A 21,030-nucleotide genomic window follows, 5' to 3' on the forward strand; every position below is an offset into this window, starting at 1 on the left:
AATCCAAAAAATCACCACGCATATCACAAAGCATATATGCGTGTAGTATACAAATCATGCATGTATTTATATCACACTTGCGTATATACTTCCAAATCTGTATGTGACACGCACAATCTTTTCATAAAATATTAAATAACCCACTTTCAAGAAAGTTGTAAATCTAAACGGCAAATACATGTAATAAAAAATCCTAAAATATTGCTAAACTATACATGTGCATAAAAATTCCTAAAATACATTTTTTTAAAATCAAAAAGTGAGGGCATGTACATTAAGTTTAATCGCACGACAATGGTGAGCGTTAAATTATGTAAAAATAATAATTTATTAGTAGCCAAAGAAAAACATTGCTATTACTTTTCGTGACGTGATGAATCAGCTAGGATCAAGGACCAATTTCCCAAAATGTACAAACAAACTTTCAAAATCACATAGATGGGCATCCAATAATTGATGGGAACTTTTAAAATAGAGAACGACAAGCTTCTAGAAATTTACAAGACAATTAAAAAAATAAGACAAACTTCTAATGTTAATGTTGAAATTTTGAACATTGTGGTCCAAGTGAAAAAATGATTTGACCAAACAAAAGATCATGGTTAAGTGATGAGCGCTTTACTGGTGTGGCACCGATAATTACATAGGTATATATCTGTGTGCATGTGCATGCATGTGTGATACATAGAGAGAGAGAGAGAGGGGGGGAGGGAGAGTTACAAAAGTTAGGAGCCGTATAATGGTGCCACCTCTTTATACACTATGAAAATACTTTTCTTTCTACAAGATTCAAACAAAAAAATACTTATATAAATTTTTTGTATACAAAACATTACTAGCCCATGCAGGAGCACGGATTGATGACTAGTAAAACATAACCGCCACTGGAATTACCATAGCAGTGACGGGTAGAAATAACCACCCGCCACAAGTAGACTTTCAAATTTGCCAGCGTGATGAAAGTCAGGAGAGGCTGGCCTGAGGATATACCCACGATTGGTGCAAGCACCAGTTGTGGGCAGAATATATGCTCGTCACAGATAGCTTGTGGTGATCTGCACAAAAAATAAATTCTACATATTCAGAAGTTAGCAGTGAAGGGCATTGGCCATAGCTTGTGGTGACCATGTATGTTAGGCCAAAAAAATTCCACGGAAATCATATGTACTAAACTTAGAGTATTCTCAAATTTGAAGGGGGTCAACAAATCCTTAGGAAATCACATTTACTAAACCTATAATAGATCGTTTGTCCGCTACTTCAGGGAGAGTGTCTGGTTTCTACATGAAGTGCATTGAGTTTTTGTCGTAACGATCTCAAATTTTTACTACACCCTACAGATGTCCATGAAGAAACCATGCAAAATTTCATCCCTTTCCGAGCTCGTTTGCACGCTTAAAGCTTTTTGCCCTTTTTAGTTGCCCGGAAGTCAATTAATGTCGCAAAAATAGCAAATCAACTCAAAAAGTGTCCATTACTCATGGAAAAAGTTTGAAGCTCAAAAGATATTTAAAAAATAAGTTGTGTGTAAGGCAGGTCGGATCTGTACACGTTGTGCAGCAAGTTTTTGTCGTGACGATCTCAAATTTTATCACACCCTACAGGTGTCCAATGAAGGCATCTTGCAAAATTCCATCCCCTTTCCGAGATCGTTCACACGCTCAAAGCTTTTTACTCTTTTTAGTTGCCAAAAAAAACCAATTAATCCCGTGAAAATAGAAAATCAACTCAAAAAGCGGTAAATTTTGAGCATACAGCTTCCAAAAGTGTCTATTACACATGCAAAAAGTTTGAAGTTCAAAAGATATAAAAAAATAAGTTGTCTTTATAAGGTGGTGGGTTTTGTTCGAAACCGTAACACTTGGTGAAAGAGTGTCCGGTCTGTACACGTTGTGCATCAAGTTTTTGTCGTGACGATCTCAAATTTTACAACACCCTACAGATGTCCAACGAAGACACGATACAAAATGTCATCCCTTTCCAAGCTCGTTTGTTCGCTTTTTGTAAATAAGTGTGAAGGTACCCATATGTGGCGGGTGACTTAGGCCTGCCACCACTTCTAATTTGACGTGGCGTGTATAGATCTGCGCCTGCCTCTTGAATTTAGCTGTGGCGGGCTATAAGGTGTGCCCGTCACTGGCGTTGGCACACATACCTTATCCATTCTAATCCCCACGCTTCCGCAGCCGTCCACATATTATCCAAAAATCTTTCACCCCGTCTCTCTCGCTCCTCGCTGCCATCGCCATCGTCATCGCCGCCTTCAACGTTTCCACTGTCGCGCTCGCCCTCCAGTGCCTACAATGTCGGCGTCGTCCCCCTCGCCCTCGTCGTCCCCATTGCCCTTGCCGTCCATTGCCGCCGCATCCACGTCCTCGGCCTCGCCGTCGGCCACCGCCTCGAACGTTCCTGCCCTCACCGTTGCCCTCGCCTTCTGCTGACTCCAATGTCCTCTGCATCCCCGTCGCCCTCAACGTCTGCTGTCATCGTCCTCAACCTCCCCGTCATCTCCATCCGGCCCGGTAACCACATCTCCCTCTTTTATTGTAAATGTAGAGTGTAGTTGTTCTTATACTAGAGAAAGTAAGTACCGGAAATAGTTTGTACTAGTTATTAGATAGTGTTCATAATGCAGAGTGCATTTTTTGGGCATACCATATTATGTACAATTAAAAGTTTGTAGTAGTTATTCATGATGTAGGTGTTCATAAGGAGTGCCAACATTTTGGGAAACGTTGATTAAGTTCGGTTTTGCCTATTTTCTGGCACTCAGTATGTTGAATTACAAGCAAAGGTCATGCCGATTTTTTTTTCTTAAATTTTTACTTTCTATGTCGAATTACGGTTGCTGTACACAGTTATATCTTGTTATATACTCCCTCCGTCCGGGTTTATTGGGCCCGTGAGCAAGAAAGCGGCGTCCCTTCTTATTAGACCCTCCCGTCCGATTACCAAGGAAAGTTAATTGGAAACGATGCATGCATACGAGATTAGCGTCGTTGGGCAGCATTTTCAGGGAAATAATTATGACACATCTAGATGTGCTTTAGCAAAACTGAATAATTAATGCATAGACGCTGCATGCGTGGAGATTTGGCGCTTGGGTTGCAGCTCCATCCGCTAGTTCCGCGGAAAATTAATTCGTAGACGTTGCATGTGTGGGCTCTAGAGGTAGCGATTGGTGCAAAGCATGCGGGATTGTGGTTACATAATTATCCACAATAAATGACGTCCCATACTAAGCAGTAGCTAATTACTCGAGGGATTAATACCTAAACTAACGTGCACGAATAGATGACTGCCTTGGTCTTGCCGATTCGGTTGGCGGGCCTAATAAACCCGGACGGAGGGAGTAGTTGCTTTCAATGAAATTGTCGTTTATCTAAATGTCATGTTTTTAATGCGAATTAGATGGAGAAGTCAAGAAGCCTCGTTATGACTCCTATAGCCGTAGACTCCATCTTGAGGGTGGCACAGTACACGGTGATCACGCTCTCCCATGCGGAGAGGACTCTAGTAGCCACCAAGAGAGCTCAATCATACGCCGAGAGAGATGCATAATCTTACCATCTTGCTACAGCAGCCGCCCGGAATGATTAAACAGGTCCCGGCCGGTAGCAAGGCTGGCCCTGTTCTAGTCCAACGCTTTTTATACTCTCTTTTTTCCAGGACTTTTTATACCCTTATTATTAAGACCTTAGTGTTATGGTGTTGTGTTGTCTCTAGATCCCTCGATTAGTCCATCTATTATATCAAAAGAACCGTAATGCAAATCAAGCAAATCGCAACACAAATGGCAAATAAAATTTTCCTCTGGAATGAATGGAGTTGTGGTGGAGCAGATCCTGCGGGAGCTCTCCCTGAAGGTTGTGAACTATATTGTGCTCCAACAAAGTCCAAACACACAGGGCCGGTCCTGAGTTTTCAGAGGCCCGGGGCGAAACTAGAATCCGAGGGCCCCCAAATATAAACATCAAACTAATAGAATTTGAACTTTGAAAAACTTTTCTCTACATAAACTTTGGTGCAACTTTTAAGGTTTTCGCTAGTTCATCACATCACAAACAAAATATACATCCCCCTAAAAAAATACAATACGGCCCATTAACGTTTTCTATAAAACAAAATGGTATGGGAAGTACAGTCACTTTGATCCCTAAGCTCACAACATTAGCATGGTTTTTCTCTTATACTTTGTTGCGGTCCTAGTTAATAATACAACAAAATTAACCACACCAACGTCCTAAGATTTAATTATATAGCGTATTTTTTACCTATGTTCTATATTTTGTTTATTACTTTCCTCGAACTGAAAGTAACTTCACTTGGCAAGAACAGGCAAACACTATCTATCATCGACCAATTTAATCCGGCCAAGAGGCAGAAAATTTAAAATCTACGATACTTTTATTGTATAAATAATTTACATGGTAGTATCTGTTTACCTGCATGCGACAGATGTATGGCTCGTCCCCAAATCGAGCCCCAAGCCGTCCACGGATTTCTCCCCATCCTCCAAGGACTAAAGACAACACTCAAGACGACCTTTGGTTCGGCTTGAACAGGCACGGCCTACGAGCTATGATCTCGCTGAAGTCGTACGCCGCCCCTGAAGACCTGCATCTGGCCAAGGTAGTGGATGGGCACGGCGAGGTCGCTGAAGACTTGCAACGCAGTGTACTCTTTCGGCCCGCCGGAGGGGGCCTTGGAGTTGCCGTACCCCGCATATCTCGATGTGTGGCGCCCGATGGGCCGATGATCTCGGGCGCGCTAGATGTGAACAACAAACGCCGATTGATGAAAATCCGGAAGACGGCGATGCGCAATGGAAATCCTGTAATCAAGCGTCGCCATTACAGGCGGAGTTCTCGCTGTGGCTTACGATGTTTGTTGGGCCTCGATGGAGATCGTTGAATCAATGAAAAACTGGTGCCTACACTACTTTGGGCCAGCAAAGTTGGGGGCCCCTCAGTTTCGGGGGCCCGGGGCGGCCGCCCCCCGCCCCCCCCCCCCCCCCCCCCCCCCCCCCCCCCTCCCCCCTTAGGGCCGGGCCTGCAAACACATCTAATTCTGCTCAGCTAGCCGGCGCAAAATTATATCCACTATAGATTATCGTTGCTACCTTGCAGGTGATCTCGCTGCCGTCGCCAAAAATAAATACAGAAAATCAGTAATTACCATTACTATACTCCCTCCATTCCATAATATAGTGCTTCCTCTATCTCCGTGCTTCAACTTTGACCGTAAATTTAATTATCAAGACCAATTGCGGCGAGAGCAAAAATTATATCAGTGAATTCGTATTCAAAAGAAGTTTCCAATTATATAAAAAAAATTCCGCCGCAGTTGGTCTCGTTGGTTAAATTTATGGTCAAAGTTGGACTTCAGAAAACGCGAGCGCACTATATTTTGGAATGAAGGAAGTATGTTATATAGCCGGTTTGATAGTGGAGGACGGCAGTTGACCGCAGACCGTTGAACATTTCCAGCGTGTGAACAATTGCTTAGAGAACTACGTACTCGTACACTGATGCAACAGATCTCTGTTCCTCTTTGTTTCCTCTGAGACAAGTCTTCAGTTCAAGTTCAGCTAGCGATGCAATCAAACCGCCACTAATAGAAAAAGGGTCTTCTGTCCCAGTTGGTAAGGGCCTTTTGTCCTAATTTTTGAACCGGGACTAAAGGGTCGTTACTAATGCCCTGGCCCTTTAATCCCGGTTCAAACAGGAACCGGGACAGATGGGCCTCCACATGGCCGGTGCGCCGAGTCCAGGCAGGAGGGTCTTTGGTCCCGGTTGGTGGCACCAACCGGGACCAATAGGCATCCACGCGTCAACATTTCAGGAGCTGAGGTTTTTGTTTTTTTAAGGGGGGTTGAGGATTTTGGGAGGTTAATTTAGGTGTTTCATATATTATGTTAGCTAGCTAATTAATAAAAAGAAGTGTCATCTCTTATGTCCATGCTTGGTCAACGCTACGTACTATATACGTATAGAGAGGACTAGACACGCTAGCTAGCTAGTAAGCAAACAAAGGAAACAGAAGATCGTCAAGAACATATATGCATACAGAGAGAAGTGATATCGACCACCTCTCCTTCTCCGAGAGATTTGTCGATCAACAAGTTCTCGTATATCTATCCGACACTACCGGCTACATATATACAATAATTATCTCTTACAATATAATCTTCCAATTATATACGAACACAGGATCCACATAGTATTCTTCGTCTTCAGCGGTCACGTGGTCAAGGAAGAATGCCGCCAATTCCTCTTAAATTGCTCGCATACGATCTGGTGCTAGGATTTCATCCCGCATCCGAAAGATCTAATTTGAAGAAGGGGGTCAATACATATATATGAATAAATGAAACTCAACACAAATGATGGTAATAAAATAAAATTGTGAATATTATTGCTTACGCACTTCATATTGTTCGTCAGAGTACCTCCGTTCACAGATCGTGTGGCGGATGGACTCGCAAACGTAGTATCCACAGAAATCATTCCCTTGTTCCTGCCACAACCACTTTATAAGAAATAGAAGTAAATCAAACTGATAAGCAAGCATGCCAAATGGTATTGATGAAACTAGCGCTTGAATCACTAGGAGATGCGCGGAACATGTTACTATAGTACTTACTTTCGGGTGTCTAAATTGCAGCTTCTTCGGCAGTCCCGGAGCTTTTTTGGTGAATTTTCTCCAAACCCTGCCAGACAAAGAAAACAATTACTTGATATCAGGAAATGAACAAAGTTGCTGATATGGTGGATAATGATCGGTTTAACTTACTTCTCGAGCATTTGAGTCATGTCCGCATAGTCCTGGGGATCTTTTCGTCTCGAGTCTAAGACGGTTACTAGTCCCTGCTTAAGCTTAATCTCTAGGAGAATATAGTGGAACCTGTGCACGCATGCATAACTCATCAATTACATTACTATAACCTGGACTAATAAGGGAAGCCGAATATGCACAAGACAGTAACACTCACTTGAAGTTGTAAGGAAAGAGTATTATATCTTTGTTTTCATTTATTACCAACAATCGTAGCAAGTTGGCCTCGGTATCTTCGGCACGATATTTAACCTCTGTTGCATCTATGAGATTTGTGTTAATGAACCCAATATCACCAATTTGTCTTTTCTTCAATTCGGCGATCTTCAATCTGCATAATATAGTGAGGATAATTATAAATACATGCAATGAAAGAGCTGACCTATATAGAGAGACTTAATGACAGAAGTAGTACTACTTACAGACAGTAGCAAGTGACCGTTGCTTTATCGAGGGCCTTTTGATTGAAAAATTGGAAGAACTCCTCAAATGGAACATTCAACAGTTCAATTCCAACGAGGTCATGCTACTCTCTAACTCTCAGCGTCAAAGTATTCCTCCCCCCAGACTCTTTGCAGGTTTTCATGTACCAATCATGGAATCTTCGCATCATCGTTGTTAGAGATCTTTCATCTTTGACGAGAGGCTTCCCGTACTCGTATTTGTGTTCCTCCACCTCTAAGAACTCATAATGTACATCGTCAGGCAGGTAATCTTCAAGATTGCTATAACCGGGCACCATCCTCGGATCATTAGTAGGCACCTTGAGTGGGGGGCACGATTGGTTCGCTTGTTCGCCGAGCTGGGCAATTTTTTTCCCAGCTTGTCGTTCTTTTAACCTTTGATCACTGACAGTACTTCCCGACCGCTCCGCTTCGACAAATGACTTTTTAATAATGCGCTCATAGTTGCCTTTCGGTGGAGACTTTACTGGTTTTTTCAGGGCAGCCAGAGTGCGCTTCGCTTTCACCGGATCTACCTTCTCCTCTGGAGGTGGATGTTTCTTTGCTTTCACCCCTTCAAAGAAGTTCCTCACTTCGGCTCGCGCGATCTTGGCGTTCTCCTCCGGGGTCCTCTCGTATGGTAACTTCTCTGGAGTCTTCAGAGAAGGACTGAATCTGTATTGCCTCCCGCCTCTGGCTGTACTACTAGACGCTGACAGAGCAGACGGAGCGGTTGCGGCTGTCTTCTTTCCTTGCTTACAAGGCGGAGGAGAAGGACTACGACGCACCGGAGCAGTCGGAGCGGCCGCGCAGGGCAGGGGCGGCGCGCGGCGGCCGCGCAGGGCAGGGGCGGTGGCGCGGTGGCAGCACGCGGCGGCGGCGGTGGCCAGTACAGGGGAAGGAGCAGGGGAACGGGGCGGCTCTCACAGCGAGGTGGCGTCAGCGACGAGGAAGGCTTGGGGACGGCGACGGTGAAGGCGCGCTCAGGGGAGAGGGCATGGGCGCGCGGGCTCGGGGACGACATCGGCGACGGCGAGGCACGGGCGACGGCGACGGCGCGGTCGGGGGCAACGGCAGGCGCAGCGGACGGCGTCGGGGCAGCCTAACGGCGTCGATGAGCTCGGCATCGTCGGGGGCAAATGGTCGATTAGAAACTGAAATTTTCACAAGTCCTGATTATATACCAAGAGCATTGGTCCCGGTTCGTGGCACCAACCGGGACTATAGTCCCGGTTGGTGCCACCAACCGGGACCAAAGGCCGCTTTTCAGCAGCCCAAAGGGTAGGAAGCAAAGGCCTTTGGTCCCGGTTAGTTGCACCAACCGGGACTAAAGGTGGGCATTGGTACTGGTTGGTGCCACGAACCGGGACCAAAGGTGGGCATTGGTCCCGGTTCGTGCCACCAACCGGGGCCAGTGACCTTGCACAACGGCGTGGTGGTGGGAGTTTAGTCCCACCTCGCTAGTTGAGAGCGCCCAATACCTGTTTATAAGCTCCGCTGCCTCCTCCCTCTCGAACTCCTCTGAACTGTAGGCCTATGGGCCTAATCTGACACTGCTTTGCTTGTGGGCCTATTGGGCCTTCTGCGGGCCTGAATCCTGGCCCAGGTTGGGTTTCTAGTCGTATTCAGGCCGTGGTGGCCCAATAGGCGGCAGTTTTTTTTTGTTTTTTTTTCAGTTTTTTTGTTTTGTTTTTTGCATTATTTTTTTGTTTTTTGCTTTAATTTTTAATTCTTTTTTGCTTTTAGGTTAGCAAAATTATAAACTTTCTGTTAGTGCCATTAGATTTAGAAAAATTATAAACTTTCTGTTAGTGCCATTAGTTTTCAAATTTGAATATTTAAAATTTGAATTTCTTGATATTTGTGTGAATCACAAGTTTGTGATTAACTTTAGTATAAAAATAGTTTTTTTCCAGTTTTTTTGTTTTGTTTTTTGCATTATTTATTTTCTTTTATTGTTTGCCCATGGAGATGCTTCCTTCTGGCCTAGCGCGGTTACGGACATATTTGTTTAGGACTCCCATGAACCTCTCAAAGGGGGACATATTGTGTAGAAATACGGGCCTCAGAATGACAATTTCATTGACTTGATGAACTAGGACATGCGTCATGATATTGAAGAAGGATGGTGGGAACACCAGCTCGAAACTGACAAGACATTGCGCCACATCACTCCTTAGCCTTGGTACGATTTCTAGATCGATCACCTTCTGAGAGATTGCATTGAGGAATGCACATAGCTTCACAATGGCTAATCGGACTTTTTCCGGTAGAAGCCCCCTCAATGCAACCGGAAGCAATTGCATCATAATCACGTGGCAGTCATGAGACTTTAGGTTCTGGAACTTTTTCTCTGGCATATTTATTATTCCCTTTATATTCGACGAGAAGCCAGTCGTGACCTTCATACTGAGCAGGCATTCAAAGAAGATTTATTTCTCTTCTTTCGTAAGAGCGTAACTGGCATGACCTTTATACTGCTTCGGAGGCATGTCTTCTTTTTCGTGCAAATGTTGTAGGTCCTCCCGTGCCTCAGGTGTATCTTTTGTCTTTCCACACATGCCCAAGAAGCCTAGCAGGTTCACGCAAAGATTCTTCGTCACATGCATCATGTCGATTGAAGAGCGGACCTCTAGGTCTTTCCAGTAGGGTAGGTCCCAAAATATAGATTTCTTCTTCCACATGGGTGTGTGTCCCTCAGCGTCATTCGGAACAGCTAGTCCGCCGGGACCCTTTCCAAATATTACGTGTAAATCATTGACCATAGCAAGTACGTGATCACCGGTACGCATGTCAGGCTTCTTCCGGTGATCTGCCTCGCCTTTGAAATGCTTGCCTTTCTTTCGACATTGATGGTTGGTCGGAAGAAATCGATGATGGCCCAGGTACACATTCTTCCTGCATTTGTCGAGGTATATACTTTTAGTTTCTTCTAAACAGTGCGTGCATGCATGGTATCCCTTGTTTGTCTGTCCTGAAAGGTTACTGAGAGCGGGCCAATCGTTGATGGTTACAAACAGCAACGCGTGCAGGTTAAATTCCTCCTGTTTGTGCTCATCCCATGTACGTACACCGTTTCCATTCCACAGCTGTAAAAGTTCTTCAACTAATGGCCTTAGGAACACATCAATGTCGTTGTCGGGTTGCTTAGGGCCTTGGATGAGAATTGGCATCATAATGAACTTCCGCTTCATGCACATCCAAGGAGGAAGGTTATACATACATAGAGTAACGGGCCAGGTGTTGTGATTGCTGCTCTGCTCCCCGAAAGGATTAATGCCATCTGCGCTTAAACTAAACCATACGTTCCTTGGGTCACTTGCAAACTCAGGCCAGTACTTTCTCTCGATTTTTCTCCAATGCGACCCGTCAACGGGTGCTCTCAACTTCCCGTTTTTCTTACGGTCCTCACTGTGCCATCGCATCAACTAGGCATGCTCTTCGTTTCTGAATGGACGTTTCAACCGTGGTATTATAGGAGCATACCACATCACCTTCGCAGAAACCCTCTTCCTGGGAGGCTCGCCGTCAACATCACCAGGGTCATCTCGTCTGATCTTATACCGCAATGCACCGCATACCGAGCATGCGTTCAGATCCTTGTACGCACCGCAGTAGAGGATGCAGTCATTAGGGCATGCATGTATCTTCTACACCTCCAATCCTAGAGGGCATACGACCTTCTTTGTTGCGTATGTACCGTCGGGCAATTCGTTATCCTTTGGAAGCTTCTTCTTCAATATTTTCAGTAGCTTCTCAAATCCTTTGCCAGGTACAGCATTCTCTGCCTTCCACTGCAGCAATTCCAGTACGGTACCGAGCTTTGTGTTGCCATCTTCGCAATTGGGGTACAACCCTTTTTGTGATCCTCTAACATGCGATCGAACTTCAGCTTCTCCTTTTGACTTTCGCATTGCGTCCTTGCATCGACAATGACCCGGCGGAGATTATCATCATCGGGCACATCGTCTGGATCCTCATGAGCTTCAGCAGCTTCCCCCGTTGCAGCATCATTGGGCACATCGTCTGATTCCTCTTGATCTTCAGCAGCTTCCCCCATTGCAGCATCACCGTATTCAGGAGGCACATAGTTGTCATCGTCCTCTTCTTCTTCACCGTCTTCCATCATAACCCCTATTTCTCTGTGCCTCGTTCAAACATTATAGTGTGGCATGAAACCATTGTAAAGCAGCTGGGTGTGAAGGATTTTCCGGTCAGAGTAAGACTTCGTATTCCCACATTTAGGGCATGGACAACACATAAAACCATTCTGCTTGTTTGCCTCAGCCACTTCGAGAAAATCATGCACGCCCTTAATGTACTCGAAGGTGTGTCTGTCACCGTACATCCATTGCCGGTTCATCTACGTGCATTATATATAATTAAGTGTGTCAAAAACCATTGTATAACATCATGAATAGATAATTAAGTGACCAAATTAATAGAAGTTCATCATCACATTAAAACCAAAGTACATACATAGTTCTCATCTAACAACATATAGCTCTCCATAGCATCTAATTAATTAAATCATACATTGAAACTATGTAAAACATTTCAATGCGAAAACAAATGCGATCATAATCGTAACCAAGGTAACAATTGATCTAACGGCATAATGATACCAAGCCTCGGTATGAATGGCATATTTTCTAATCTTTCTCATCTTCAACCGCATTGCATCCATCTTGATCTTGTGATCATCGACGACATATGCAACATGCAACTCCAATATCATCTTCTCCTCCTCAATTTTTTTTATTTTTTCCTTCAAGTAATTGTTTTCTTCTTCAACTAAATTTAACCTCTCGACAATAGGGTCGGTTGGAATTTCCGGTTCAACTACCTCCTAGATAAATAAAATCTATGTCACGTTGGTCGGCATAATTGTCATAAACAATAAATGAACCAAATAGTTATAAAAAGATAATATATACCACATCCGGATCATAGCCAGGACGAGGGCCGACGGGGGCGGATACCAAAACCATCGCACTATATAATAACAAGCAATAATAAAAGTAAGAAAATTAGACAAGTATCTATCTAGCTAAAGTAAGAATTTTTTCTTTCAGAAAGAAGATAAGAACAAGAGGCTCACCACGGTGGTGCCGGCGGCGAGATCGGTGCGGGCGATCGACGGCGGTGAAGACGGGAGTGGGACGTGACGGGCCGCTAAACCTAGACAAATCTCGAGGAAAATGGAGCTTTGAGGTCGAGCTTCGAGAGGAGAAAGCTTAACTAGTGTGGCTCGGGCATTTCATCGAACACTTCATGTGCATAGGAGGTGAGCTAGAGCACCACAAAGCCCTCCCCTCGCCGGCCAGAGAAAAACAGAGCACTGGGGTGCTCTGCTCGCGGGCGAGGGGTATATATAGGCACCTCATTGGTCCTGGTTCATGGCATGAACCGGGACTAAAGGGAAGCATGTGGTCCCGGTTCAAGCCACCAACCAGGACCAATGGTGGTGGGCCAGGAGCGAGGCCCATTGGTCCCGGTTCGTCCCACCAACCGGAACCAAAGGGGCATGACGAACCGGGACCAATGCCCCACGAGGCCCGGCCACCCCCCTGGCCTCATTAACCGGGGCCAATGGCCCCATGGGTCCCGGTTCTGGACTGAACCGGGACTAATGTGGTGGCCCGGCCTGGACCAAAGCCCTGTTTTCTACTAGTGCGCACAAAACAAATGGCAAGTACAGGCACCTTTGTGACTCTCCTCCACCACCTGCCTCTCCTCCTCCGCATCCTGCTCCTCCTACCAGTCGTCCCCACCGACTCCGTGATATTGAGCATCACCAACCGATGCTCCTACACCGTGTGGCCAGCTGCTTTGCCGGTGGGCGGCGGCATGCGGCTGGACACAGGGAAGACATGGACCCTCAATGTGCCCGCTTTCACCACCGGAGGGCGCGTCTGGGCGCGAACAGGCTGCTCATTCGACGGTACATGCAATGGGTCGTGCGAGACAGGCGACTGTGGTGGCTTGCTCGCTTGCAAGAGCGGTGGTAAGCCGCCGATCACCTATGCCGATTTCACGCTCGACCAGTTTCCTCGCAACAGTTTCTTTGACATCTCCCTCATCTACGGCTTCAACGTGCCCATGGAGTTCCTTCCCGTACCAGTCAAGGGAAGACCTGCGTGCAGCAAGGGACCGCGCTGCGCGGCCAACATCACGTCAGAGTGTCCGGACGAGCTCAAGGCGCCAGGAGGCTGCAACAGCGCATGCGCAGTGTTCCAAGACGAGCAGAATGCTTCATACTGCTGCACCGGGAACACCTGTGTCCCCAACAAATACTCGGCCTTCTTTGTACGGATGTGCCCGGAGGCATTAAGCCACTCCAGTATTGCTCCCTCAGAAACTGCATTCAGGTGTCCCACAGGAGTCAACTACCAGGTAGTCTTCTGCCCGCCGATTAATCTACCGTCTTCACCTCCAAGTCCTCCTCTTTCAACAAAACCACCAAGTCCTGCCGACTCAGCCGATGTTGTGCCATCAAGCACAGGACCCCTAGCCAGAAAAGTACACACTGCAGTTGTTTCATTTTAACTGTCTCACTCATCCTTTTCACCGTACACCGAAGAAGAACACGACGACGCCATGAGATGGAGGAAGAGGAGGCAGAGTTCAGTAAGCTACAAGGAACACCAATGAGGTTCACGTTTCAACAGTTAGAAGTAGCAACTAGGCAATTCAAAGACAAGCTCGGGGAAGGAGGATTTGGGTCTGTTTTCAAGGGACAACTCGGTGAGGAAAGGATTGCAGTAAAACGTTTGGATCGAGCTGGTCAGGGAAAGAGAGAATTCCTGGCAGAGGTTCAGAAAATCGGCAGCATTCATCATATCAATCTAGTGAGGCTGTTTGGTTTCTGTGCAGAGAAATCCCATAGGCTCTTGGTTTATGAGTATATGCCCAAAGGATCCTTGGACAGGTGGATCTATTATCAAGATGACAATATTGCTCCTTCCTTGGAATGGAGGGTACGATGCAAAATTATCACTAACATAGCAAAGGGTCTCTCTTATCTTCATGAGGAGTGCATGAAGAAAATTGCTCATTTGGATGTCAAACCACAAAATATCCTCTTAGATGGCAACTTCAATGCTAAACTTTCTGATTTTGGGCTATGTAAACTCATTGACAGGGATATGAGCCAAGTGGTTACTAGAATGAGAGGCACACCTGGATATTTAGCCCCCGAATGGCTAACATCACAAATCACAGAGAAGGCTGATGTTTATAGCTTCGGCATTGTGGTCATGGAAATCGTTGGTGTAAGAAAGAATCTCGACACTTCCCGGTCTGAAGAGAGCATCCATCTTATTACCCTATTGGAAGAAAAGGTGAAGAACGATCACTTGGTAGATTTGATTGACAAGAACAGCAACGACATGCAAGCACATGAGCAAGATGTGATTCAGATGATGAAGCTCGCGATGTGGTGCTTGCAGATGAACTGCAAAAAAAAGGCCTAAAATGTCTGAGGTAGTCAAAGTCTTGGAAGGTACCATGGATGCAGAGAGCAACATAGATCACTACTTTGTTGCAACAAATGCAAGAAATTTCTGTATAGCTGGAAATGTGAGCTGCTCAGCTCCACCAGTAGCCTCAGGTGTATCAGGTCCAAGGTGAAATTAGAAACTCAGCAAGACGGCAGTAAGATTACGAGACAGTGATAAGATTATGAGACAGCAGTAAGAATATGTGTAGAAAATGATCGAAAGAAAAAGACATGCCTGCTGTATCTTCTATAATTAGTACAATCTGAAGCCCTTTATCTTTAGTTGATTTACCTGCATAATATTTCAGCATTGTAAACCTACTTGTTCTACAGTGCAGACGGACTCGTCTTCTTCCTTTGTTTGTTTAGTTTCTCTATATAATGCAGATCTGTTTCTATTTATTCTAGCTGAAACTAATAGCATGTTCCAAAATGCTCCAAGGCTCCTAGCCTTCGACAGGGGTCGCGACACGCCGGAAGGACTCCTACACCGTGTCAAAAACTAGCATGTTGTTGCAGTTGCCGCCAGTGAAAATGGCCGTGCAGCAGGACATGCGGATGGGTGAGGTCACGTAAGGGCATCTCCACTAGGCTCCCCAACAACCCTCCCAGGACCACTTTTTTGCGCCGGTGGTAAAAATCGCTCCAGCCATGCGCCCAAGACCACATTTTTCGCCGGATTTGAGGAAAGTTACGGCCGGCGCTGGCATGAGAAACCCAACGCGCAGGGGGCGAGCTGGGGCGCCGGCACTACTTTTGGGCATGCACCGGCCCGCAGTCAGCCACCGTTTCCCTCTCTCTCCTCTCCTTCCACCTACCCCACGCCTCCCTGCTCCCCTCTCGATCCTCGCAGCGCCCCACCTTCTCCTCATTTCTCCTCGCCGAGCTCTCCCGCGCCTGCTCCGGGTGGCCGGCCGGCCATCCCGCCTCCGCGCCGGCCTCGGGCCGGCTCGCCTCGGCGCCCCCGCTCCAGCCGGCCAAGGCGGCCGTCGACGTGGCCCCTTTCACCGTGTGCCTTGACGACGACATGTCTCTGCCGAGGGCGCTGCTGCTCAACGGCGCGGGCTTAGTGCCGTCACCCCGCCGCCCCGCCAAACGGAGAGCTCGCGATGCCGCTCCAGCCCCATTCCCGACGCCCTTCAAGGCCCCACTTATCCTCCCCTTCGCCCTCCCGGTCGGCCGGTGTTGCGGCCAGATCAGTGGCGACGGCGACGACAATAACGGGCTGGCGGAGGCCGCAGTCGACGAGGAGGAGGAGGCGCTCTGCCCCATCTGCCTCGACGCCATGGAGCTGGGTCGCGCCGTGCGTGTCCTCCCCAGCTACAACCACGCCTTCCACCAGGAGTGCGTCGATCGATGGCTGGCCATCTCACCTGGGTGGCCGCCCTGCTCCGCTTGGGCCGCACGGTCGAGCTCGTCCGGCCGGACAGCGCCATGCCCGCCTCCTGCAGGACCATGGTGCGTGCGCTCTCGCGCTTGCCTATGCGTGGCCAAGGAGGACGGCGGCGAGTTCGCGTGCAAGTCCATCCCCAAGCGCAAGCTGCTGGCCCGAGTTGGTGCTGCCGCGCGCGCTGCTCTGCTGCTGCCGGTGCTCATCAAGGCGGGCGAGCGACGGGGCACGGCGAGTCGCGTGAGATGGCGAGGACTGCGGCAGGATCATCGTTTCGTCTTCCTCGCCTCGCCGTCGAGCTAGTGGGGGGCACAACGAGTGGGTAATTTTGGCCTCCCAGGCCAAAAATTTCGCCGGCAGCCCCCCAGGAGGCGAAAAATATGCCTCCTGGGGAGGCCAACGGCTGGAGATCCTCTAACGCCCATTGCTCAGGGAGCTCACCGACGCACCTGAGCTCGCCAGATCCCACGGTGTGCACGTAGTACATGGCCTCCACGGCGTCGCTGGGTAATCCCTTCCACTCCCAGCACAGCACCCGGTACGACCCCGATGGGGCGGGTGGTCGGGTTGCTGATATGGAACGCGCCGTAGGCGTAAACTATGACGATCTCCTCGGGCAGCTTTTGTTTTTTAGAAATACCTGTAATTTTTTCTTGAAAAATACTTGTAATTTATTCATGTTCGTAACAATTACAGGTACTTGGATCTAAGATTCAAGAAAATACAAATTAACTCCTATGACTAAGAATTACAATAAAATCTGTTGCAAACATCATCTTCGTTGTATCAATCTCTGCTAGAAGAAATACTCCACAAACCTCGGTAAAGAGACTACAATTGGACTGAAGCAACGATGTTGTCACTCTTTCACCCGCACAAACATTACCAATAATGGTTTTTGAAAGCGCCTTGAGTCGTCCATCCAAAATGGAAACCCTTGATTGATGAACGTACTTGGTCTGGGGATGATCCCCTACAAGTGTAGGACGTCGGATCATAATATCTTTGTTGGAAATACTAGCACTTTTCCAACTAATCTAATACACGAGTAAATGATAAGCATGGCAAATACGGTATGCATTTCATACCGAAACCTAAGCATGAGCTCATACATTACAAAGAACCGAAACATCTATGAACAACATATATACGGCCAGCACATGTACGAGCAAATAGGGGATGAACGAGTCATACCCTTCGGTTGGCCAGGCCAACATGGCGGCAGCAGCGGCAGCCTCGGCATTGACCGAGGCCTTCTTCTTGGCAGCTTCATCGTCAGCCATGGAGTCGATGCAGGGGAAGTAATGGAAGCAGAGGCAAACGGAAACGGGGGCGGATCGGGGGCAGTAGATGCTCTCCAAAATCCTTATTGCCCTTCTCCCGGGCAGGATCTCGAACGACAGGGTTCCGGAGGCACCTGCTCTCCCGACCAACCGTGCATGTGGTCGTCGGGATGGGATCATCGGAAGCAGCACGGTGAGAGGAACAGTAGATGACGGCTAGGGTTGTGTGACAGGGAGTGAGTGAACTGAGTTAGGTTTCACTCCACTGGCCATCACCTTCTTATATAGGTCGTCGGGTAAATGGACCTGGGCTCAGGCCCACGATCGAGTTCGCGGATAGCCCACGGTCCAATGTCTCGGATAGTGGCACTTCCATAGGCGACTCATTAATTAATTTGAGATTAATTAACCATTTTTGGCCGGCAAAAATAAGCTTCGTCTCGGCTCATTCCCGCAACCCGCGGCGCGCGCGTCGTGATGAGGCGGGCGGCGGAGGAGGAGGAGCGCGCGTATACAGGTCCTATTCCCAAGCTCACAATAGCAAGTGGTGGAGCAGCCCTTATAAAGAGGTATCACTCTTCTTCCTGTACCAGTATAGTACTAAACTTCTCACACTTCCCACCACTTGTCGTACACAATAATGGGCCTTAAAGATTAACCAGGGATTATTGTCTTATATGGACCTAAGCCCATCCATAATCCAACAAACTCCACCATCGTATTTCAACTTCACAAAGAATCAAACCAATAAAGAAAGTTTGACACCACACCATAAACTCATCGGATCCGATTTGGATCTGCGAGGACAGAAAACCCTCTGATCTCATGACACTGCCAAAAAAACAAGTAAATTTATTCTCATAAAATACGATGATCACTCGACGATGTAGAAAAATGTAGAACTTTTAAAGATGCAAGGTCCCCCACCTCTCAGCGCCAAGATGGCAGCCGGAGGTGAGGGGACCAAAAATTCCCTTGCGCCTGCAACGGCAGCGGCGGCAGCAAGCTAATGAAACGCTTGTACGTTTCTGATCCTGTGATGCCGCCTGGGTGCCTGGGTCCCGACGCTTAGGGCGGCCTCTGCCATGGTCTATGCAGCTCGGATCTCGCTACGACAATTAGAGAAGGAGCAGCTTTGCGGACCCAGCCAAAATCGTTAGGGTGGGCCCGTACTAAATTGGGCACAACTTTTCTTGGGGGATCATATACAGGACCTTCTATATGTCGCTCGTTGCGGCAAAGTGCCGGCATTTTGCACAGGGGCGGTTAACCTGGGCTGGCCCATCTGCGACTTCATAGTGGTAGCCGCGGTGTGCTAGCCACTGCGACTAACAACTTCTCGTGTTAAAATTTCAGCGCCATGCTTTAATAAATATACAGTATCGGCAAAACTTAAACGACAGTTGACAAAAAAATCAGTGTGAGGGGTCAAACCGAGGACCTCTTGCAAGTGAGCGATGTCAATAGCCACCAAAATTCCTTGGATTTCGTACATAAGATGGCTGTCCGCTTTAAATGAACATAAGCTGAAAGAGAATTAAAACATTTTTGAAATTTTAAAGGTGTTTTTATTTTTGAAAAAATTAATATTTTTTGAAAAGCAAAAATTTTCATATTTCATAGCAAAAATATAAAACTCAAACCATTTTTGGTAATCACAAACATGTTTCAAAAAATGAACAAAATGAAAATGACAACATTTTTCGGAATTACAAAGAATTTCATGAAAATGGAAATAGTTTTACAAAACAGGAACAAGAAATTGAAACCGTGAACATTTTTTGAAGTTACAAAAATAAAATTCAAGATGGAAACAGTTTCTGAATTCCCCAGAAGATTTTTTTGAATTCGGGGTCAAATTTTGAAAAGCATGAACATTTTGATGATGCAAACAAATTTGGAAAGCGGACACATTATTTGAAATTCACGAATTCTTTATGAATTTGTGAAAAAAAATTAAAATATATAAACATTTTTTGAATTCGCGAACCAAATCTGTATACATGAAGAAATCAATTGGAAGCTCGATTTTTTTTTGAAATACCAAATAAATATAAACGTGCGAAGGAATTTGGGAAGCGGAAACATTATCTGAATTTGCGAATAAAACATAAAAATGCGCACTGTTTTGAAATTACAAACAAAATTTCAAATTATGAACTGTTTTTGAATTTGAGAATAAAAATTTGAAAGTAGAACATTTATTATAAGTACCAGAACATTTTCTGAATTTGTGAACAAAACATAAAATACGAACAATACTTGAATTTATGCACAAAATTCAAAGTAGGAGCATTTTATAATATTAAATTCTAAATTTAAATGAATTATCTATTTTTTTATAAAAGAAGCGAACAGCACTTGAAATTCTGAACTTTTTTGAATTTCTGAACAAAATTTCAAATAGGAACATTTCTCTAAATGAATAAAATACAGAAAATGGGAACATTTTAAAAATTGTGAACAATAATTGAAAAAGAAAAAGAAAAAAAGAAGTAAAGAGAAAGCTAAAAAGAGGGTGAAAGAAAAAAAACAGAAAAAAATATAAAAATAAAGACGAAAAGTTAGAAAAATGGTTCAGGAACTGAAAGACCTTCCACACCAAAACCGAAAACCGGGATCTATTGAACGATGGGTGCATTCAACAGAAAAACGGTTCAGTGAACATTTCTTGATTGTTCCCAGAACCGAAAACACCTGCTGAAACTCTCTGATCTCATGACACCACCAGAAAAAGGGTATTATTCTCACAAAAATACGATGATCACTCGATGATATAGAAAAACGTAGAACTTTTAAAGATGCAAGGTCCCCACCTCTCAGCACCAAGATGGCAGCCAGAGACGAGGGGACCAAAAATTCCCTTGCGCCTGCAACGGCGGCGGAGAAAGCAAGCTAATGAAACGCTTGTACATTTCTGATCCTGTGATGCCACATGGGTGCCTGGGTCCCGACGCTTAGGGTGGTCTCTGCCATGGTCTATGCGGCTCGGATCTCCCTACGACAATTAGAGAAGGTGCAACTTTGCGGACCCAGCGAAATTCGTTAGGGTGGGCCCGTAGTAAATTGGGCAGGACTTTTCTCGAGGGATCCTATACAGGACCTTCTATATGTCGCTCGTTGCGGCAAAGTGCCGGCGTTTCGCACAGGGGCGGGCGGTTAACCTGGGCCGGCCCATCTGCAACTTCATAGTGGTAGCCGCGGTGTGCTAACCGCTGCGACTAACAACTTCTCGTGTTAAAATTTCAGCGCCATGCTTTAATAAATATACAGTATCGGCAAAACTTAAAGGACAGTTGACAAAAAAATCAGTGTGAGGGGTCAAGCCGAGGACCTCTTGCAAGTGAGCAATGTGAATAGCCACCAAAATTCCTTGGATTTCGTACATAACATGGCTGTCCGCTTTAAATGAACATAAGCTGAAACAGAATTAAAACATTTATGAAATTTTAAACGTGTTTTCTTTTGAAAAAAAAAATATTTTTTTAAACGCAAAAATTTTCATATTTCATAGCAAAAATATAAAACTCAAGCTATTTTTGGTAATCGCAAACATTTTTCAAAAAATGAACAAAA

The 21,030-nt window shown here is 45.9% G+C and overlaps 1 protein-coding gene and 1 pseudogene across 1 annotated transcript; both read left to right on the forward strand.

Moving 5' to 3' along the window:
* The first annotated feature begins 1,942 nt into the window (after positions 1 to 1,942).
* On the forward strand, positions 1,943 to 5,005 carry LOC125534785. Its single transcript, XM_048697891.1, has 3 exons — positions 1,943 to 1,988; positions 2,187 to 2,522; positions 4,459 to 5,005. The coding sequence occupies exons 1-3, from the start codon at positions 1,943 to 1,945 to the stop codon at positions 4,524 to 4,526; spliced, it is 450 nt and encodes a 149-aa protein (XP_048553848.1). The 3' UTR covers positions 4,527 to 5,005.
* Positions 5,006 to 12,968: 7,963 nt separating this feature from the next.
* On the forward strand, positions 12,969 to 14,912 carry LOC125534786 (annotated as a pseudogene).
* The last annotated feature ends 6,118 nt before the right edge of the window (positions 14,913 to 21,030 follow it).

Source organism: Triticum urartu, chromosome 2, assembly GCF_003073215.2.
Source record: "Triticum urartu cultivar G1812 chromosome 2, Tu2.1, whole genome shotgun sequence".
Lineage (NCBI taxonomy): Eukaryota > Viridiplantae > Streptophyta > Magnoliopsida > Poales > Poaceae > Triticum > Triticum urartu.

What these genes read in the sequence shown, in the direction of transcription:
- LOC125534785 (XM_048697891.1), top strand. Translation starts at nt 1,943, where the DNA reads ATGTCCAACGAAGACACGATACAAAATGTCATCCCTTTCCAAGCTC. An exon ending in TGTCATCCCTTTCCAAGCTC is followed by an intron (nt 1,989 to 2,186) that starts GTTTGTTCGCTT and finishes ACGCTTCCGCAG; the next exon opens with CCGTCCACATATTATCCAAA. An exon ending in CGTCATCTCCATCCGGCCCG is followed by an intron (nt 2,523 to 4,458) that starts GTAACCACATCT and finishes TGCATGCGACAG; the next exon opens with ATGTATGGCTCGTCCCCAAA.